The sequence below is a fragment of the Eufriesea mexicana genome, unplaced genomic scaffold (assembly GCF_001483705.2).
Source record: "Eufriesea mexicana isolate 0111107269 unplaced genomic scaffold, ASM148370v2 scaffold2928, whole genome shotgun sequence".
In the NCBI taxonomy this organism is placed as follows: domain Eukaryota; kingdom Metazoa; phylum Arthropoda; class Insecta; order Hymenoptera; family Apidae; genus Eufriesea; species Eufriesea mexicana.
In genome coordinates this window covers 560,113-582,367 of record NW_016911035.1, presented here as the reverse complement: position 1 = coordinate 582,367, position 22,255 = coordinate 560,113, and the positions used below count along the sequence as shown (strand labels likewise).

General features: G+C 53.1%; 2 protein-coding genes across 4 annotated transcripts in view; one reads left to right on the top strand and one right to left on the bottom strand.

Moving 5' to 3' along the window:
* ds (dachsous cadherin-related 1) overlaps nucleotides 1–16,853 on the top strand; it is a 45,673-nt gene extending 28,820 nt beyond the window's left edge. The window contains exons 10-17 of the mRNA XM_017904575.1: nucleotides 48–398; nucleotides 2,926–3,252; nucleotides 3,352–3,838; nucleotides 6,836–7,781; nucleotides 7,866–8,151; nucleotides 11,399–11,695; nucleotides 13,660–14,116; nucleotides 14,196–16,853. Of these exons, the coding sequence (XP_017760064.1) occupies nucleotides 48–398; nucleotides 2,926–3,252; nucleotides 3,352–3,838; nucleotides 6,836–7,781; nucleotides 7,866–8,151; nucleotides 11,399–11,695; nucleotides 13,660–14,116; nucleotides 14,196–16,524 (5,480 nt within the window). The 3' untranslated portion in view covers nucleotides 16,525–16,853. The remainder of the gene's footprint in view (nucleotides 1–47; nucleotides 399–2,925; nucleotides 3,253–3,351; nucleotides 3,839–6,835; nucleotides 7,782–7,865; nucleotides 8,152–11,398; nucleotides 11,696–13,659; nucleotides 14,117–14,195) is intronic.
* Nucleotides 16,854–17,777: 924 nt separating this feature from the next.
* The window catches only part of Eaat2 (Excitatory amino acid transporter 2), a 9,572-nt gene continuing 5,094 nt past the window's right edge, over nucleotides 17,778–22,255 (bottom strand). Inside the window, exons 7-11 of one of the 3 annotated variants that reach the window (XR_001890440.1) lie at nucleotides 21,187–21,381; nucleotides 20,973–21,107; nucleotides 20,790–20,898; nucleotides 20,435–20,712; nucleotides 17,778–19,569 (exon numbers count right to left, since the gene is read on the bottom strand). Coding sequence is in view for 2 of the 3 variants with exons in the window: in XM_017904633.1 (XP_017760122.1) it covers nucleotides 19,521–19,569; nucleotides 20,594–20,712; nucleotides 20,790–20,898; nucleotides 20,973–21,107; nucleotides 21,187–21,381 (607 nt within the window). In the remaining variant the exon portion in view is untranslated. The remainder of the gene's footprint in view (nucleotides 19,570–20,434; nucleotides 20,713–20,789; nucleotides 20,899–20,972; nucleotides 21,108–21,186; nucleotides 21,382–22,255) is intronic. The other 2 variants (XM_017904633.1, XM_017904632.1) reach the window with 2 other exon arrangements.

The window sequence follows — 22,255 nt, the reverse complement described above, 5'->3', positions numbered from 1 at the left end:
GCAATTCAATTACAAAGCAGCATTATCGTAAATTGGCATCGTTGCAGGGGCGACGCTCGTGAGAGTGGTCGCCGTGGATAAAGACGCAGGTGACAATGGCCGTGTATCGTACGTGATTACATCGGCGAACGAGGAGGCGAGATTCTCGGTGGGTTACGAGTCCGGTATAGTGAGCCTGGAGAGGCCGATGGTGAGGTCGACCGAGCTCGAGATTACGGCGAACGATCACGGTTCCCCACCGCGCAAGTCCACTCTCAAGCTGATTCTGACGTTGGCTTCTGGACAGACCAACGGACCTCCTCGGCTACTGCTGGCCAACCCTGTAGCTAGAATTTCAGAGGACCTCCAGGTTGGAGCGCCGGTTCTAAACGTCGCCGGTCCTATCATCGCCGATCAGGGTAAGCGTTTCACCGCCGTCTCTCTCTCAAACACAAGGGTTTATCGTACACGCGGTCGAAGGCTGGAGCGCGCGCGCACGCGCGCCATCGTCAAGATCGCGATTCCCGATTCCCGATTCCCGATTCCATTTTATCCCCGCTAAATACGCGAGATAAAACTCGCGTTGGATTTACAACCGGTCAGTTTATTGATAAATATCCGCCGATGCTCGTGTATCACTCGCGCGAAGATGAGATCAGATAGAGCCGCGGTATATTCGGTTAACGCTTGCAAGGATAATGCGAAGGGGACAAAGCCGAACTCGGCTGGCTCGGAACTTATCGATCTCCTCCGCGTGCACACGCATACACCGTCGTCCCGCGACAAGGACGTAGGACGTAGCACCAAAAATGGGGCTCCCGCGGCTACCCTTTTAGGTGCTCCGCGAGCGTCCTTATTGTTTCGGTGGTGCGTCGCTGCATAAAGTGCCACGGAACAGGAGGGGCTGTCAATTTAGCGCTCGCCGTACCAACAGAAGGTGAAATTACATTCTCCTATCTTGTCTCCCTTCTACCGCATCCCTCTCTCTCTCTCTCTCTCTCTCTCTCTCCCTTCTCCTATCCCACCTTCTGTCCCACCACCTATCCCTTCTCCTATCCCCGTTCTGCTTCATGGGTTTTCGAGTTTGGCTGTCGCCGCGCGGCGGCATTCGCGCGGTTATGCGCCACCTACACTGGTCGACCGCGAGAAGGGTATATAATCGGAGTGGAGCCACGGCGAATACCCAGTCCTGCTAATAGGAAAGCCCTGCTATGAAAATACCTCGAATAATTGCCTTGAATCCGGCCGGCACGGGGCATTATAGTAAATTCAGCGAAATGACTCGCGGCGGCCCGGCTCCCTCCTGGTCGAGAGAGTGCTCGTGCGTTCCATCCTCGTGCGTGTGCGTGTTCGCGCCATGCTTAATACTCTCGCTCTCTCTCTGTTCCTCTCTCCGTTTCTCTCTTCGCGAGCATCGCTGCTCGTCGTCGCGCGTAAAAGCTGCGGAAAGAATTCCGCGGACGAGAAAATTTTGTCGCACGACGTTCGGCATTCGTCACCGGCCACGATTTCTCACGGACCGGAACGATTTCGATGGACGTTCACCGCGGGAACGTCGGTCGTGTGCCGTAAAGCAAACGGAACGGAACGGAACACGAACACGATGATTACTAAAAGCGCGCGCAAGAAAATGCCCGTGTTCTCGGCCTCGTAGCAAAGCATTCTGTACGGCCGACAACACGGTATATCGCTCGTTTTGCGCTTATCTAGACCGGCGCCCGTGTATCAGACGAGCGCATTAGCGCGACCCGCAGAACCGGCAAAGGGGTCCGCGTCCCTATGCGATACCCCGAAGGACGAGCCTGCTGCTAGGGGTCCGGGAACCGCTAGCGAGCCACCGCGCCGCATCGCAGCGGGAAGGGCGGATGAAAAGGGAGAACGAGAAGGGGACGGGGCGAAACAATGGCCGCGTATATCATCGTGCCGCCAGCCTGCCGCGGTACGCATAGGCAAATCACCGGTTCCAACCAACACCGACACCACCATCGTACGCGCCGCACGAGCGTGTGCGTGTCGTCCACCGTAACTACCGTTCCGTTGCGTCTACGACCATGGAATACACGCGAGACCCTGGCCAAACGCTCTCTCGGCCACGTTCGCGATACCAAAGGGAATCAGAGAGAGAGAGAGAGAGAATGGGAGAGATATCGCAAACTCTTTGTTCCATGCCCGTTAAACGTAGTACTGTCATGACAGGCGAACGCGCGTCGTCCTTCGGAATTCGAGAATCGAACGCGTCGAACTGCAGGCAGGTCGTTTTCCGCCGGAAAACGTCACTCTTCGAGATAAAAACAAGGATCGCGAATGTTCCTCCTGCGCGCGCAATTCGCGAGCCGGCCCCCCGAGTCCCTGGCCCACCCAAATTTCGTGCCGCACGATTTTTCTCCCGTGTAAATTTTCAAGTGTCGTATCCCGTAGTTTCGCGATCGTAACATGTCAAGGATCGGCAGACGGTAACCACCCATCGAGCCGATGATGTCCTTCTTTCTACACCAACTGTATAATTGCATCTGGCCGAAGATCCTTTATTCGGGCCCCTCCCTCTTTCTCCGTTCCCGCGTTCGTTTCCGTCCGAACCTGCCGGGCCTGAGACGCAGTCGGGAGAAAACAAAGCTATTTCGCGAATCGAATTTCGCCCGGTATATTTTCGAGAATTTACGCAGCTGCCGCGTCGCGCTACGCGTCGATCTTCGGCCAACGGACTCGCCCGATTTCGCTCTAAAGCCACGCATTTACGTATGCAAACTGACCGATAATTTCGGATTTGCGGGGAGGACGCGACAGGATAACGATCCTGCGAGGAAACCGGGTCCCGGTCGCGTGGTTCTAATTTCTCCACACGCAGGCTACTCGCGATTCGCCTTCGCGTAACTTTCGGTAATGCCGTTCCCTTTATTTGCTCGGTGTGGACGCGCTGACATAAAGGTTCTTGGTACGATCGCGCAGGTAACGTCAGCTTCAGCATCCCGAGCAACTTGGCCTCGGACAAGTTCTCCGTTACGCCGAACGGTCTGGTCACTCTGCGCGGCCCGCTGAATCGCGAGGAAGCCTCCCGCTACTCCGTGCCGATTCTAGCCAGGTCCAGCAAGCTGTTGGACATTAGCACGCTCGAGGTTGTAGTCATGGACGAAAACGACAACAGCCCCGAATTTCGACCGGGTTCGTGCTACACGCTCGCCGTTCCCGAGAATCAGGGAACCTCGGTGATTCACACGGTCGCCGCGGCTGATCTCGACGAGGGAAAGAACGGGGAAATTTATTACAGCATCGTTGGTAAGTTGCACTCCGATGTTGCGATTAACGCGCCCCGTTTCGTGCCGTGGTACGCCATCGGATCGCTTCGATCTAACCCTAACTCCTCTCCCGTTCCAGGTGGCAACATCGGCGCAAAGTTCGCCCTGGACCCGGTGACCGGAATGCTGTCCATGTCGAATCTGGATCGGGAAGCGGTGACCAAGTACATCCTGACGATTTCAGCCAAGGACAAGGGTCGACCCAGCTTGGAGGCACGATGCAACTTGACCGTGATCGTGCTGGACGTGAACGACAATGCTCCCACGTTCGTTCAAAATCAGTACACCGAGTCGAGGCCACGAGGTCCCGTCCCGAGCTCGGAGTATCCCGGATTCTCCCTGTCCAATGGCTTCTCCTACGGATCCTCCAATTATCCGACGAATTATAATCCCAGCAAGTACGTGGCGACCGTTTCCGAGGACGTGGCGCCGGATTCTAACGTGATGTCCGTGAGAGCGACGGACCCCGACCAGGGGGTGAACGGAAAGATCACATACACCATCGGCGAGGAGACGAGCTGGCTGTTCAGGGTTGACAACCTAACGGGCGTCGTTACAACCGCCGGGTGAGTACCCCAGACGTCTTTTTTGTTCCTCCGTTTTTTCCTTCTCTTCTTCTTTTCATTCGGTTCCCTCCCGGACACGATTTTCTCACTGGGCTTATCTGGCCTCACCCGCAGCTCCCCGGGACTGCTCTCCTCTCCCACAGTGGGTTGTTTCTCTCGCGAGCTATGCCGGCAAACTAATTTTCATTCTGGCGTTAATTACCGCGCGACCTTTATTGCGCGTCCGATTAGGATCGCCGGTGGGATATTACGCCGGTGCTATGGCATCATAAAACGAGAAGTAGACGCATGGGAGGAGCGGGTAAGATAAAGAAATGGAAAAAAGCATCGGACGAGGAGGTGGTGGTGGAGATGAAAGGAGGTGGAGGGTCTAGGAACGTCGTAAAATTATAAAGTCAGTCGATGCGCCTCGCGAACGATGCACTGTGGTCGATTAGTCGATTCCATATGCATAACCCGTCGGCACGGATCAACGTGTTCTTCCTTCTCTCGTCTCGTTTCTTCGTCCGCTGCTCCCTCCGCGTCCTTCTCTGCCGTGTCCTTTGCGATTATGCGCGCAATAAACCCGTATCGCGAGACGTCGTTAAACTCCTAGCCCCTTCCGAGGCTTCCGTCCTATCAAGGCCGAACTTGGCTAATTAATAGACAATTTTGCGCCGAGTCCCACGAACTCTGACCTCGTCGCCGCTCTAATCTTCTCGTTAATTTCTCGTTACTTTCTCGTCGAGTCGAGCCTAGTCGAGCCTAGTCGAGCCGAGTCGAGCTCTTCTTCCGTTTACGTGCCCCGGTTAGCCTTTCGCGTACACGCCGAGTCGACGGCCAACTACTCCGCATCCTGTCGTTGCTTCGATCCTTCGGTGAACGAACGGTGGAACGGTATCCGACCCCGTACCCGGGATAAAGACGCGACGAGGGAGCGCGTAGGATCGGCAGCGAAGGGACGAGGCGAGGGAAGAAAAAAAGGAAGGGCAAAGGAGCAGCGAGCCGAGAAATAGGGAGATCTATAGGACGAAGGGTGTCGGTAGTCGGGAGGAGGCACGCAGGAGCGTACTTTTGCCGCGCGACAGCCGTGTGTCATTTCAGCGGGACACCATGTGGCATTTCAATGCATTATTTCAGCCGGCAAAAAGCCTGATATGCAAAACCAGATCCCGGTCGGGCCACTCTTTCGCGATCTCTGTCTGCGACTCTCTTTCTCCGTCCCTTTCTCCTCCCACCACTTCCTCCACCGAACTTTCTTCCTTCGTCCTTTGCTCCGCCACTGCCGTTGCTGCGACCGCTGCGACTACTGCGACTACTGCGACTGCTGCTGGCCGCTCCTGGCTGCTGCTGGCTGCTGCTGCTCTTCGTCCTTTGCTCCGCCACTGCCGTTGCTGCGACCGCTGCGACTACTGCGACTACTGCGACTACTGCGACTGCTGCTGGCCACTCCTGGCTGCTGCTGGCTGCTGCTGCTGCTGCTGCTCGTTTCTCTTCCCGATCGGTAGCCACAGTCCGCGTGGTTGTGTCGCGTTGTCGTTGGTATCGTTGCTATTGCTGTTAGCTCGGCGAATCCGACCGGCGTTTGCCGCCGCTTCGCTACGGGTAGGTGTATCAACCTTCTGCCCGTGTTCGTTCTCAGGACCACCCGGAAGAGATCGGTTCGATAAGCGACTTCGACAGCAAGGACGATTCGGTATCGATAACGCGGCGATTACTCGAATCGTAGCGGTACGACTGCGGTTGCCACGGATGGCGAGCGAACGCGAGACGCGATCGTGCCAACGGGGACGATGATTTTCGACTGGAAGCCGTTCGAGGAACGTTATCTCGTATCTCCGACGGTGGAAAGAAAAATAGACAAGCTCGTGTAATCGCGCGACACTCGAGTGCAACTGGCGCTGCGCTCGGTTAAATCGTAAATAACCGCGTCGATTTTGCGCGCTACCGGCGCTCGATTATTATTCCACGCTCGTTAAAGGTTATTACGTGCGCGTACCAAGCAGGCAGTGCATACGTCGCGCAGGAGACATTGTCGGGTACCGGTGTTGCTTATCGGCCGCTCGCGAATCCGCGGGGTTCGCGTGACTTTTCGTAGCGGCTAATAAAGACAAAGTCCAGCCATACGATAAATTACCACCGACTCGCGTTATCGGCCCTATCTGACCGGAATGCTGGCAAAAATCGGCCGGCAATTGAATGTTACTCGTTAAACGGCCACTTTCGATCGCAGCAAATTATGCATTCGCGGTCGTGAGCCGAGCGAAAAATTTGCCACGATGGTATAATTAGATTAGAATTAACACGCGCGATAAAGACGTTGCGCCGCCGCGCACGGTCTCGCGAATGTGTTGGAGCAGGAAAGCGGGATACCGCGCGCGGATAGCAGATAGCGGCGAAAGCCGGCCAAAGAGGAAAAGGCGTTTAAAAACGCGGGGAACTATCGAGCCGGGGGAGACGTAGAAATCCGGAAAAGAAGGGGGAGAGAGTCGGGACGCAGAGTCGATATAGCGATTTCACCGGGAGTATAGCTCACGGGGACGAGGACGCTAAATTCGCTCGGTGGCAACGGCGAAAAAGCAGCCAACCTCCCCCGGCTTTCGTGCGATTTAAGACACGAAACGGCGGCCAGCGAGCCGCCGTGGAGGATCCGCAGAGTTATGGTAATGGCGGACGTGGATTACACAAGATCGCTGTGCGCGATTAAGGCTTCCGTCACACAAACAAGCTACCCGCCGTCGCGCTACGCCGCGCCGCGCCACCTTCCGCCTTAAATCCGGCCCGTTCCCCCGATTCGAACAATCGTCTATTGACCGGCAAGTCAGAATCGAAGATGCGGCTGATGCGCGCGGAAAGCACCTTCGATCCCAACCTATTTCCCCTATCGTTAACGAGCACCGAGCTTTCCCGCTTCTCCCTTCCTCCATTGGATTCCTGAATCGTCCAAAGCCCTCCCCCCTCCCCCCTGGTCACCCAGACTCCGATAATTATCGCGAGCATGCGGATTCTTTGTCGCAGCCCCTTGGACCGCGAACGCCAGAGCCTGTACACGTTCGTCGTGGTGGCCACGGACAGCGGCAAGTACGACGCCAAGACCACCACGATCCCCGTCGAGATTCGAGTGAGCGACGTGAACGACAACGCCCCCGTCTTCGAGGAGTACCCTTTCCGTGCTCGCGTGTCGATCGGTACTCAACCGGAGAAGAACATCCTGCGAGTAGTGGCGACCGACGTCGACGAGGGTCTAAACGGCGAGATCGTCTACTCGTTCCTGCACGATCAAGAGAAGCCCAAGTTCAGGATACACCCGAGCACCGGCGCCGTCACCGCGGCGTTGTCCCTGTCGCAGGACAACGGCAAGACCTATCACCTGGAGGTGTTGGCCAGGGACAAGGGAAATCCGCCGAAAAGCGCTCGGGGGTTGATCGAGCTGCAAGTGGGAGACCTGGCCGATTTGGCGCCCGTGTTGAAGTTTCAGAACGAGTCGTACGAGGTCGTGATTCAGGAGAATTCCGCGGCTGGCACCGAAGTGATCCAGGTCTCGGCAGTCAGGTCGGACGGTAGGCGACAACACGTAGCTTATTCCCTGGGATCGGGCAACGACTTCGGCACGTTCGCCATCGACGAGGATACCGGCCTGCTGCGCGTCAACGATCCGTCGAGGCTGGACGCGGAACTGTGGACGGACATGCGGGTGAAACCGACGGAGGAACAGACGGAGGATGGTCGAACGAATTCGTGGGGCAGGTCGTTGGAGGGGCAGCAGTCGAAGGAGAAACCCAGGGACAGCTCGAAGCACGTGCTGACCGTGGCTGCCAGGACCAGTGGACCGGATCCGTTGGAGGCTTACGCGAGGGTCGTGGTGAAGGTGTCGGACGTGAACGATAATCCGCCGATCTTCACTCAGACGCAGTACTCGGCGACGGTGCTGGAGGGTAACGTGAAGGGTGACTTTGTCGTGAAGGTAAGATATAATTATTCCGGATCTTTGCCACCGGAAGGGTTGAACGTCGCGCGTGTGCTATATCGGGGGGTTGCTTTGGCACAGCTTTCGGCCAGCGACGCGGATCAAGGGACGAACAGCAGGATCCTGTATCACATCGTGGACGGGAACCCGGACAACGCGTTCACCATCAGCCCGCCGTACAGCGGTATCGTTCGCACGAACATAGTTCTCGATCGAGAGATTCGGGAGAAGTACAGGTTGACGATAATTGCGACGGATCAAGGGAATCCTCAGTTGACCGGGACGGCTGCCCTGAGCGTCCGAGTGATCGATATCAACGACAATCAACCGACCTTCCCGGAGCACAGCATCATCTCGGTTTCCGAAGGTAAGCCATGTTAATTATCATTAACGACGTTAAATTAGGATCAGGGGCACAGCGGTGCTACTTAAAAGGTAGAATATAAATGTCATCGAGTCTTAGAAACGAAATGCTCGAGTTAATTACGCCGGTCGTATAGTTCAATTACAGCGTTTGTTCTTCTCGGCGTACGGTCGAGGCGAAGGTTAACCGATGATTATTAGTCTCGTCTGCTCGCGATCGTGCGCGAACAAATTACGGGCAGACGCAAATACGTGTACGCCTCCTTAATTTCAATGCGCTGTGTCGCTCGCAATTAGTCCTTTCACGACCAGCCTGGCGCTCGATAACGACCTTGTTTTTTAACCTAATTATCTAATAAATTGGAATAAGCGAGATTTCTTTGGAAAGGAGAGATTAAATCTTCCGATTCGTTTCGAGTCGTAAATTGTTTACGATTCGATTTTACGGAGAATTCGTTAGTCTCAATTCGCTGGAAATTTGGTGGACTTTGTCGGACGGGATCGGGATCGGGATCGGGATCGGGATCGAGATCGGGTGAAAGCGGAGAGAGACGTTTCCCCGCGGCAAAGCCGAGCGGATGGCGCGGGACGCGCGAAACAGCCGCGGGAACACGGCCGAGGGAAGGATAAAGGGAGACGGTCGCGAAGAAAGGGGGAAAAGCAAGAGCAACGGAGAAAAAAAAAAAAAAAAAGGAAGGGACCGCGGGTAGCCGAGGTGGGAGTGCATACTACTCTCGAAGTATAAAGTTAAGTGGCAAAGGATTTATGCCGGCATTAAAGTCCAACTGTTCGGAACAATCTGCATAACTTAGGCGAGGCTGCGAACGCCCGTTCGGATAGTTCGCGGTCTCCCTTCTTTCCGTTGTTCCACGCTCTTCGTCCTCTTCGCTTTCATATTGTTCCCCATTGACAGATACGATTCAATGGAACGGCACCGAGCAAAGGTGGCCTCGAGAGTTTGACGCGTAAGCGCCAGCCAGCGCGAAGCTGGCTACCATCCCCTTTCGAGCAGCGCGCTTTTTCCTCGCGCACGCGATGAAGACGTTAAAGAACTTCGGGACGCGTCGAGGAGGGGGAGAAAATCTGCCAAAAGGACTAATAAGCAAAAGTACCCGAAAACGTAATCGATCGAGGGCTTCTCACGGGGGACGGAGCCCCACGCAGCAGCTAAGCGAGACGCCATTTTTCCTCCGCGCTTTGTCTCGTCTTCGAACCGCGGGATTTAAACGCGCTGCGTTCAATTTACATCGCGAACTTCTTCCCCCTATCTCGTCGGTCTCGTCGTACTTCGCGTTTGCTTCGTCCCCCCTTTCTTCCCCTCTACTCGTCCCTGTTCCTTTTGTCCTCGTTGGTCTTTCTTCTTCCCCGCCGACTCTCAAAGTTCAACTCTCGAAGACGGCGGCAGAATTTACGAGAGATCGCAATCTAATTTGAATCAGCGCAAAACTTTAACACTGTGCAAACGAGTCTACTGCCTCGGCCTACTCGTGATGCAGCGTTCGATAGAATTTATTTAATACCTCGGTCGGCCGACGTGGCGAACGTCCAGAAGCTAGCCAGCCTTTCCGAGAGACTGTTACACCGCCGAAGGCGTCGACTTATCTTTTTCAACAATCGTAGAAAGCCCCGCGATTTAGATCCCCTTACGCCTGCTCTCGGTCTACGCTCGCGCGACGCGCCGCGCGGAACGCGCGAGACGCTCGACGGAAAGGAGCGCGCGATTATTTCGTTGGACCGGGCAGTAACGAAAAACGATTTGGAAGTTGGGCCCGTTCATATTTTAGCGAACCGCACGATAATTGTTTTTAATTATCCCGGCGAACGTGGCGTATATAATTATCGTTCGGCCTAAAACGAGAGGTGCGGTTGGCCGATGTTTGATAGCCCACGCCTTTGTTCCTGAAGGGCCTTCCTTCGCGTCCGCTAGATGGGAACACGTACGCGGCTGCACACGTACACGTGTGCATCCAAAGGAGGATTTAATCGACAGCATCGATCGAATCGGTTCCGAAAGTGGCACTGACACGAGAAATCGAAACAATGGTAGACCACCGACGAGCGCATTTTCCGTACAAGGAGCACACCGCCGACATCGTATTCGTATTTACGCAGCCGATCCGCGAATACCGAGGACCTCCGGTAATCAGAATTACCGCGATATAACTTACGAAGATGGAGTGGGGCAGCCGACGCGAATTTATTATTTCGCGGCCGACCGTTTCACCGCGCCGGTGGTTGTCCGCTCTTCGCGTCGCGCGACGTACTCCGGAGTGCATTCTCTCCGGCGAGAAGAGAGTGGATGAGAGGCGAAGAGAGGAGAAGAGAGGAAAACCGTGGAAGGGGAGAGAACGCGGCCTGATAGAGAGATCTTTGTTTCGGCTTCCGCGACGGAGGAACACTACCGGCGCTGGAGCAGAGCGCGCAGAGCGCGCGAGCCACGCGTTCGTTCGGGGTCGTGGCAGCTCTCGAAACCGATTTACGCGACTTTAACGATCAGCCGTGAAATTTACGAGCGAACGGTGCCGCGTGCCAGCTAGTCCCCGAGCCATTCGAAGCGTCGCTCCGTCGCGAAATAATTCTTTCATCCCCTCGGTCGCGTCGCGTTGCCCCAGTCGCGCCATCTACCCCTATTCTTCCTACCCCATGCTGACCCTCGACGAGCGATAACTCGATCGAGTCGTCCGTACCGCCGAGTCGCTCCATTTTTCTCTCGTGGCTGATTCCGATATTCGGTTACCGGTGGCACATGCCTCTCTCTCTCGCTCTCTCTCTCTCTCTTTCTCCCTTTGTGCGCTCATAATTTGCCCACGGCACGCTCGAGATTATCGCCTACGATACACCGACCGAATCTTCGTTCAGCGTTCTTCTTAGCACCGGCGAGATAGAGGGAGCCGATAAGCAAGGATTCGATGCATTTTAAACGCGACTCCCTCGAAGTGTCTTTAACTTCACGGAAGAGCGAGGCCTCGCTCGCAACACCGCTCTAAATATGTATCGCGAATGATCGTCTGTCGGTGACAAAGTGGCCTCTGGCCACGGGGATAAAAAGAGCAAGGGAAACGGTTGCCCCGTATAACGACGCCATTCATCAGTAACAACGGTGTCTGGCATTGTACCAGACGATGAACCGGCTGCCATTCGATGTCGCGGTTAAACGGTTCATCGGGAGCGGAGCGTTCTCCTATCCCTCCGCGCTCCCGATTCGCGCGAAACTCGGCTCGGTGTGGTATTAACCAGGTATTTCCGTGCAGGTACCGCGGTTGGCACCGTGCTCACCACCATCACGGCCAACGACGTGGACAGTTCACCGGCTCTCACCTATCGATTCGGCAACGTGACCAGTCCGGGTCCGTTCAGCATCGATAGATACGGAGGCAAGGTCGTGCTGCGACGGCGTCTGGACGCCGAAACGCGGTCAGAGTACAGCCTACAGGTGATCGCTAGCGACGGCATCCACGAGGCGACCACGGACCTGATAGTCCGCGTCACGGATCTCAACGACAACGCTCCGCGGTTCCAGCAATCCGCTTACATCGCCACGCTGCCCGGTAAGTAATCGTCGCGACCGTTCGACGGCTCGATCGCGATTTTTCGAAATCAAATCGCGGTCAAGAGGGAGGGGGGGTGATAGAGTGATCGTAGCCGGGGTAATCTATTCGATCGATATTCCGTGGAAGAAGTCGCGGCGAAAGGGGTGAGTGTAGAAGCGAGGGAAGGGAGGAGGAAGACGTCGAGGGGGACGATGGCCCGGGGCAAGTCTCTCGGCGCGAAATAAACGCGAGTTTAAAAACTGGTTTTTAGTAGACACACGTTGTCTTGTTGCCCGTGTTCCAAACTCGAATTGACACCGCGCCAAGATAAAGCGCGGGAAAGAGAGGCGAAGAGAGCGAATGGAGCGATAGAAGGAGGTGGAGGAGGCGGAGGAAGAGGGATGGGAAAGGAGGAGACGGAGTGGCGAAGGAGACGAGGGAAGGGGAGGAGAGGGGGTGGGTGAGAGTATCGATGAAAAGCTAGCTACTCGAACGCCGAAGGGAGCAGCGAGGGAATAGAGAGAGGGAGCGAATAAGGGAGAGGAATGAAAAGGACCGGGCGAGAGGGGGCGGGAGAAGCAGGAGAGAGAGAGAGAGAGAGGGAGGGGACGGGAGACGAGGAGAATTGCGAACGCCTCGCACATAAATAAACGCGAGGACACCGTTTGCGAGGCAGCCGAAAAGCCGCCTTCGCTGCAACCGCCGGCCGAGATCGCCGGCTTCGAAGACTCTCGAAACTTATTAAAAATACATAGGCCCGCGCCTAATGGTGCATTTGGGTGGGCGGTAGAGGGGTGACAGGGGAGGCTGGATTGGCAGGAGGGGGACGTGGAAAGAGGGGAAAGGGGGGGAGCTCCCACGGCGACTGCCCCGCGAATTTGCATCTTTCTTTTCGTCTTCTTCTCCGGCCTCGCCGCGCGTAGATTCGCGAATAGAGTGGGAAATTCCTGACCGGCCATTCGACCGAAACGAAAATTCTCCGTGCCCCTGGATCGATAACGCGTCTCCCTCGGGAAGGACGAACCACGAATAGACGACGCGGGTCTAACTTCTTCCTGGCTCTTCTTACGACCCCCCTCCCCCTCTCTCTCTCTCTCTCTCTCTCTCGCGCCTTCTCTCCCACGCTGTTTGCCGGTAGGAGTCGCGCGGACCGTTTATATCGTGATAAGCGAACAAGGAAGACGGGTTAATCTGGCGATTATCAAAATCGTATTAAACTGTCCGGAGAAGGTAGGATATATTCTGAAAAGAAGGAGGGATTAATGAAGCGAAACGAAGGGAGAAAGCTCGGCCGGTAATAAGAATTCGTCCCACTGTAAGGCGTCGTGATGCGAACACGCATACTCCACGGTCATACGCACCTCGCAATAATTATAGAGTACCTGTCACTTCTCGGTTAAGATCCCCTTTCCTCCGAGGTCGTCCTACCACCTCCTCACCTCGGACATCCCCAAAGGGCTGCGCGTTCGCCAAGTTTTATTTCAGCCTCTCCTCCTCTCCGCCTTCCTCTCCCCCTCTTTGTCTTCCTTTTTCGCTTTAGGTCGGAGCTTGGCACATTAATGCCGAGTTATCCGACGATTTGAAACGCATCGAAATGATTTTTGTAGCCGCGGAGCTGGCTCCATCCTGCTGGCCCCACGGCTCGCCCGAGCGATTTATATAACTGGTTATTATTTCATACTTCCGTTCAGCCCGATGTCAGGACGGCTTATCCTCCTCCTTTACCGAGAAAAGAAAGAACTGTTGGTGGTGGTGGCGGCGGTGGTGCTGCTCGAGGACGTAGTACCTCCGACAAAAAGAGGTGGAGGGTACTTGACCTCGCGCCCATGATCCCTCGATCTTTGTGCCCCGCTTCGTATATACGTAGAAAAAAGCTCGCACGGTTTGCTCCAACCGTTTTCGTTAACCCCGTTTCTTACCTTCGCTGTATTTTCTCTTTTTTTTCTTTTTTTTTTTTCTTGCTCTGCCTTTCCGTAACGCAGAGGGACGAGGGGACTTGCAAGAAATTCTGACGGTGAACGCGACCGACGACGACCTCACGGAGGACAACAGTCGAGTGCGATATTATCTGCTGAAAGCTACCAAAGGTTTCTCGGTGCATCCTGTAACCGGTGTTCTGACGGTTAATCGTACCGCGATACCGAGACCCTTGCCCAAAGAGGTGGAGTTGGCCATTGTAGCGGAAGATTATGGCAAACCACCGGCGTCGTCCATATGCTCCGTCGTCGTACGATTGAGCAGCTTGAAGAGCACCTTACCCGGCAAAGAGTACAAGATCACCGTAAAGGAAAACACGTTGAAGGGCACCACTCTGATGAGATTATCCGACGTAGACCTGTTGGACGGCGCTATCGTAGCTGGCGATGACAGTGGAACGTTCGAAATATCCAGAGGCAAATTGATTCTCTCCAAGCCGTTCGATAGAGAAACGAAGGACAAGTAAGGATTATCTATTCTAAACAACTTTGCGCGAGAATACCTAGCTCCGTTATTAATAAACGATGCGATTCTCTTTCAGGTACGTTTTACGACTAGGCTCTAAGAACGAAAACATGACAACCGGTTCGCTGGTAGGAGACGAACCCGTTACGGTGATCATTACGGTGGAAGACGTAAACGACAATTACCCTCGTTTCTTGGAAGATCTTCATCAGGTATCGATCAAAGAGAACGCGGCTCGCGGTACCACGGTGGCCACGTTACGAGCGAAAGACGACGATCTGATTGGTAGCGCGGCCGCAAATTTGATATACGAGATCACTTCCGGCAACGACGGTGGCCTCTTCCGCGTGGACAAGGCTACCGGCGCGGTGCTGGTGAACGCGACCTTGGACTGCGACCTCGAGCCAGATATTCACAATCTCGTTGTGATGGCGTGCGACAGCGACCCGGTCACGCCTCTGTGCGCGTTGACGCGGCTTCGTATTCACCTGGAGGACGTGAACGACAACTCGCCGAAATTCCCGGTCTCGGAATACCTCGAGTTCGTGGGAGAGAACGAACCGATCGGTACCACCGTCTTCTCCGCGCGCGCCTCGGACTTGGATCGCGGTATCTTCGGATCGTTGAACTACTCCATCGTGTCCGCAGCGGCAACCGGGTTCTCCGACATCGACGACAGCTGGAAGTTGTTCGCCGTGGACGGGAAATCGGGCACGGTGACGACCCGCGCCGTTTTCGACTACGAGCTGCGGAACAGATACGCGTTTACATTGCGAGCAACCGACACGGGTGGTCGCACGGCTGCTGTCAGAGTCAGAGTGGAGATCGAATCGAGGGACGAATTTTATCCGCAGTTCACCGAAAGGATGTACAGATTCGGCATCAGAAGCGGAGCTCAGGTGCTTCTCGGCACGGTGATCGGTCACGTGACCGCGACAGATCGAGACAAAGGACCGGACGGACGGGTGGTTTATCAGTTGACCTCTCAACATCCCTATTTCAAGTTGAATCGCACCACGGGTGCGCTGATCGTGAAACAGAAGCTTGCGCACATCGACATGGACGTGGAGGAGTCGTCGAGATTGGTTGTGAGCGCTAGTTCCGGTAGACAGGGCTCATTGTCGAACATGACGGTAGTGGAGATCACGCTGACCGACGACAGCGACGCGAACGAAGCCAGAGGCGCCACAGCTTTAGCCACGCCGACCGACGTTGGTTCCAACATGGCCGTCGCTGCGACTGGCGGCCTGGCCGATTGGGCGCTGGGCTTGCTGATCGCTTTGCTTCTCCTGGTCGTCGCGTTCGGGGCCATCTTCCTGTACCTTCATCTTCGAAATCGAAGGCACAAGAAACCCGGTACGAAACCGGGTTTGAACGGTGAGAGCAATGCGACTGCGTCCAACAGCTACGTGGATCCGAGTGCCTTCGACACCATTCCGATCAGAAGCGTCGCCGGGGTTGGAACAGCGGGGAACGGAGGTTCCGGAAACGGAAACGGCGGTGGCGGCGCAGCCTCCTGCCAATTCGCGCCGCCAAAGTACGACGAGATACCGCCGTACGGCACGTCCGGTCAATCCGGCCAGCAACAGGCCACTTCCGAACTGTCCGGCAGCGATCAGTCCGGATCTTCCGGTAGGGGTTCCGCGGAAGACGACGGAGAGGACGAAGAGATTCGAATGATCAACGAAGGTCAGCAGACCGGAGACTCTGCCAGCGATCTGTCGGTTCACAATACTCAGGAATATCTAGCCAGGCTGGGTATCGTCGATCCACCAGCCGGTACCCCGAGAAGACCGCCCGAAGCTCTGCCTCTCGACAGCTTGCACTTGTTCGAGGACGAGGCTGCGACCGAAGCGGACATCGCTACCCTGATTTACGGGAAAATCGGGGAACCCGGGAGGCCGATGTCGGGTCTGGAAGTTCCTGGAGGCCCTTCCATGAACGGGTCCTTGAGTTCCATCGTGCACAGCGAGGAGGAGCTCACGGGATCGTACAATTGGGACTATCTGCTCGATTGGGGTCCTCATTATCAACCACTTGCTCACGTATTTAGCGAGATCGCCAGGCTGAAAGACGACGCTGCCAGTGTTCAAAGCGGAAACTCGGGGAGCAGTGGCAAGACCAAGTCTGTACATAAAGCTCCGCCCCCACCATTGCTCACTTCCGTTGCTCCTAGATCATTGGCGGCACCCGCGTTGGCCAGAGGCATCCTTCCGAGATCTCCGATCAGTCACGACGCTTCCACCTTCCCATCGGCGGCCCTTAGTCCGAGCTTCTCCCCGTCCTTGTCTCCTCTCGCCACCAGAAGTCCTAGTATCAGTCCTTTGGTGCCACCGGCCACCCAAAGGTCCAGTCAAAGTGCCAATAGAGGTATTCCGGTCACCGACGCCGAGTTGAGGATCTAAGGATACCTCGAAATCGTCGACAACGTTGCGTCAGGTATTTAGTATTAGTCCCGCGATCCTTTGACAATCGGTGTCGTGTGTATATTCGATGACGTTGATCGACAAATGGCGAGCGACGTTTTAGACAACGTATTAATCAAAGTTCATCGCGTGGAGGGTGTTTAGCGTAGACTCGATTCCGTGTGATTCCAGTGTGCAGTGTGTATAAAATAGAGACTCTAAGTTGACTGACCTTCGACGGGATTCTCGAAGGTGCCAAGGTGCAAATTTCTTTTCTTTTTTTCTCCCCTCACCCCCCACCCCCTCCCAATATCCCTCGTGATAAGCGAACGCCTCTTTCACGCGCCTAGTTATAGAATCGAATCGAACGTTTGTAGATAATCTCGTTTTCTCGTACTTACGCAAGAATCCTAGCGCGCAGCGCGCATTCGAACGCACGACCCGCGAAAGAGAGGCGATTCCGCGATATTTCTCCAAGACAGATACACGACTGTTACTTGCCGTTTCGATCGTCGCGTTGGTCGATCGATAGTTGAAATAATACTCGATTGTTTGTAAATAGAGAGAGCCCGAGAGGGGCGCGTAGTCGCTAAGTATAATCGTGTAAATAATACTCATACGAAAGGACAAAAAGAAGCAACGATTGCGTCTCATAATCAAAAGATAGACTGCCCTAATTCGAAGTTCACGCCTGTATGCCATGCCCGTTGAAACGCAACGGCTGTACAGTGATCCAATTTTCCCGGGTGTCCGAGAAAAATCGGTCGATAGTTTGGAACGAATGTTTCCTCGCGCATGGCGACGTGAACGGGTCGGAAAGTGAATCGACACGGGATGAACCGATCTATTCTCCGATCTATGCTCGTGGTCGCGCAACTCCGGAGCAGCACTTTAACCTCCGTCATTTAATTCTTACTTTGCGCTCGTCTTCCGATTGGAACTTCGATGTAACGGAAGACGACATTTCAGCCAGGTACATATATACATAAAGATTAGAAGATAGGTATGTCATATTTTGTATAAAAAAAAAAAAAAAAAAAGGACAACACTCTGTACAAAGACTCTTCTGTGAGCCAATGGTTCGCCTCGCGGCGAATCTTAAATAAATGAATTTTTTAGGAACTCGACGGACTATGTTTACGAGAACCCTTGGCGTATCTTGCGCGGTCGGGGAACGTGTCGGGGCAAGGGGGCAAGAAAGACACAACACGACAGTCTTGTATAAATCTGCATCTTGTAATACAACACGTTGAGCCTTATAAGTATATTCACACGTAGTCTTTGAAGTATTTTGATAAATTCTTTCTCTATTCTCCTCTTCGGGTTATCAGACTACAAACAAAGCGCCTTTTCGTATACGCTATCGAAACGTAAATTATGAACGGAGGGGTACGCGAACACTGGTACTACGGCGAAACTGGAAAGTAAAGGGGCCGACGCAACAAGAACGCAACAACCGGGGGAGAAAGCTAAGAAAGCAAAATCCTCTGGACGAAAAGAGAGCGACGAAGCTGCGAAAATTATACCAAGTCCCTCGAGATGAAACCGAGCGTGGTTCTGAAGCGACGTAGAGCTCACTACCAAGCACTATTTATCCAGTTAATTTGTACATTTAAACAGTCTCTACGAGAGAACACGTATCGACCTACGTCTCTAGTGCCTAAAATTAGTGAACCCTTTTCAGAATTCTCCTATAACGATTGAATACATGGTAATTCAAATGGCATGTCCAGTCTTGAAATTGCTCCTTGGCGAGCGCTATGTCTTCTTTCTTTTTTCTTCGTTTTCTCGTGGTTTTTTTCCATTTTTTTGCTTTTTCCGCTTTTACTTTTTCAGACGTGTTTACAAAGTCGACAACTTTAACTTGAAATGTAAGTTGGCCTACGGGTAAATCGGAAAACACAGAGGCAGAATTATCGTAGATGCGATACCTTCATCAGATATCTCGGGCAAATATGTCGTCGATCGTATATGGCGGATCTCTCTCGTCAGCCGAGATTTCTGTGCACCGATCTAGCGTTTGTCGATGGTCCAAAAGTGAAATTCAGTACGGTAGAAGCTACAAGGAACCTACACTTTCATTCGAAATGTTTCGTCTACGTGTTGGTAGTGTTTCAACGACGTTATATCTATCAAACGTTAACCGATGACTTGATATACGTTTGTGATTACTATATTGGTGACTCGTGCTAATCGATTCGTATCACAACGTTCCTAACGCTACACCAAATGTGGCATTATAACATTACTAACGTTCCGATATTCTTCCACGTAATTGTCAACAATCGATCAAAATCCGGTATATATATTACATATAGAAGGGACATCGATCAAGCGTCACAAAGTCATCGTGGCGCCGTGCAAAGTCTCACTCATTGTCTGATAATGAAAAAGGTTAGGTTAATGGTTCGTAAAATCGTTTCATTGACTCGTAAAATTCACACTGTACAAAAGATTTTGTGGCAGTACAACGATCGGTCACGGAAGATATATTTACCAGGCAATGAGTCAACGCTGCTCTATGCTTGGCAAACGAAAAGAGCATTTTTCTACTGTTTCGCGGCCATTTATACACCGCGTTAAAATAAGGCACCACATCCGACGCTGTTCACGCGATCGTTAATACTCCAGAGTGCAATCGAATCGGTGATTTCGCGATTTTCGCTTTTCAGCTCGAGCAAGCCACTACGAAAGCCTATATAGTAGTTTACGCTCCTCGCCGTCAGTTAATCCTAGCCGATGATAGCGTCCAAACGTGTCCCGGTAATCGCATAACGCACCCTTTCATATTGACTGTAAGTTTGATATCGGTTAAGGTTGCAATGACATTTTATCCCTTACGTGTTAACGTATTCTGCGAGAGTAGAAAACATGGTGCGACAAAAAGGATGACACTCGTGTGTAGCCGGTGTATTGTTTCTTTGATCCCCGTTGTTGAACGCATCGCACTCGATGGTGTATTTATAGCTAAACTAACTTTCGGAGTGAACCACAGGTCAAACTGTCTCTTCCGTCACGCTCCTCGGTATCTGCAATACGCTGATGCTGAAACGAAACAACAAGATTGAAGGATCTATCGCGCGCCGGTAACCTTTCGAAGCGGCACTTTTTCAACAAGCACGATGACACGTATCGAAGATGACGATCGCATGGAAGAATGAATCAAAGCTGTCAACGATGATGAGAACCATGATCGAAGAGTCTCGTCGGGCCGAGACTCGTGGACCGATTCGTTCTCGATTTAAACCAACTCTGCCAAATCCAAATCCGAGTCCGAGTCCATTGATCGGTAGTCGGTTGACATAGTTACGAAATCATTCGTCGGAGAACTCTAAGAGGGTGGAAATGATTTACCCTTTCTCAACTCGACGCGTAGCTCCTTTCGCTGTCTCGCTCTACGTAAACACACGCGATAGTGGTCGAAACGACGTTAACTTTTAAACGTTGAACATGCTCGCTTTTTCCCAATGCCAGGCTGTATTTATCGCGTCGTGCACCCCCAAGGTCGTTGCGCAGCGATTTGCATAATGCCGATACGAAGGTCCACTTTGTTCCTCGCACGAATCACTTCGCGGTACGCTACACTTGCGATTGATCGGTTATTTATGCGATGACACGCGAGTACAGTGATCTACGGCTTCTAGGTCAAAGCGGCTCGATTATCGTCCTATGCGACGAAACGTAGGCTTAATAATTACCAACGGGTTATAAAAGGAATCGGTCGATTCCTCGAGTATCGTGGGCGGACGTAATTGCGCTTGCTACGTAAGAATTTCTTTTCTCGTTTCGTTCCTTACCGTCACATGGACGACGATCGATATTTCGCCGCGAGTTCGATTGAAAGGAAGCGAAGGTCGAGTGTGTTCGATAGCGATGCAGGAGAACGGTGGAAACGAAAAAACGTACGTACCATGATGAAAGCTTGCCACGAATCGTTCGTAAATGTCAACGGTTTTGCACGAGTGTGTTGCGGTAGCAAAGCAGAATTAATAAAAGACGTAACGAAAATGCGCGCGATCGTTGGAATCTTACAAAGTGATAGCCTAGCCCTACCAACAAGCTTGTTTACTTGGCGACGCCGGCTATCCTCGAGTCGTCTTGCATCTCGACGACGATGGTATCAGGATCAGGTACCCTGTTGGCGGAAATGCATCCGTTTGCGATGGTTGTCGGCAAAACGGTCTCCGACTGGAAAGAAAACATCGTCCATTATTTTCCACCTTACTTTCCCCTCAAACACTGCGACGATCGCGCGATAATCCTACTTGATAAGCTGCCGCGTCCAACGCCATCAATTCCTTCTTCGACAGTTGCTCGACCACAGCAGCGGCGTAACAATCGCCCAACATGTTATTCGTGGTTCGAATACGATCTCTGGATGAGAAAATGCTCGGCTTAAACACGTTGCTTCCAATTTTAGATCGAACGTTAGGAAAACGGTTACTTACACGAACCAATCGATGGTGAAGAGCAGCGAGACGTTGTAGACCGGAGCATCGATGGCGCTCAGAACGACGAGAAGGAGGACCAGAGCGGCGCTTGGAACTGACGCCGATGACACGGACGCAGCGGTAGAAGTCAAACTTGAAAGGAGAAAAGAACGTTACGACGTTGAAGCGAACGGAAGACAGGGAGGAGAATTAAGGGATGAAAGGAGCTTACATAACGGTTATAATTTCACCGAAGCCCAAGACGATGCCATGCATCTGCGCGATAAATATGCTGGCCACAGCGACGAACAGCGCTGTCCCGTCCATGTTAATGTTGCAACCGATCGGTAGAACGAACCTGGTGACCCTCGGGTCGACCCGAAGCTTGTCCGTCATCAGACGAAATGTGACCGGAAGTGCGGCGGCCCTGTACAAAACTGCGTTAGGAAAGATGGAGCAAAGCAGATGTCGAATGATAAAGATAGATCATTGCTGCGTGCTGCGTAGCCGATGTCCATGGAGGAGGGGTCATTCTGGCGTAGTATTAATCGTGTTTCGTTCTAAATTCTAACGGAATTTCCTCGACAGTATACGCTTCCGAGTTGGATAACGCAATGAGTTGGATGAAGCACACGAATTGAACGAAGCGAATAGGGGGGTCGATGAGGAGGTACGCGCTAAGGTCGATTGATAGAGCGTTCGGTGGTACGAGTGGCGTGTGGACAGATAGGTTTCGAGAGACTAATAACCAGAATGACCGCGAGACGAACTGAAAATCAACCAGGGTTAATGTCGGCGTGGCAGAGAAGATGACTCCCGTCCATGGCGTCCCGATGTCAGGTTAAACTGCTGTAACAGACAATGGCATGTACCTTCATGTTGCGGCCATCGATTACTTACCAAGGCCACCCTCGTTCTCTGAACCACCTGCAAAAGGCCGCGTGCAGCGCGTGTTCTAATACATCATCATGATATTCATACAGTCTCTGTTCAGATACACTAAGAGCTGTTTCTCTCAGTCACAGTGTACGCACAGTTGTGTACGCTCTCTTCTGGAAAAAGTTAATCCACATAGAAAACAAGTTGAATTAGACATTGCCGTTGCAGGGCGTTTACTTGATCTTGAGCGCCGCAATGATGGGACGGAAAAGGTTCGAAGCACGTTAAAAATCATTGCAACCTTTACACCATGTACGAATGCTTCTCTGTCCCACGATGCATCGGAAGGAACGATATGGAAATGATGGCGAGAGAGGAGAAGGGGAGAAGGGGAGAAGCAAAGGGAAACGGGGGGGGGGGGG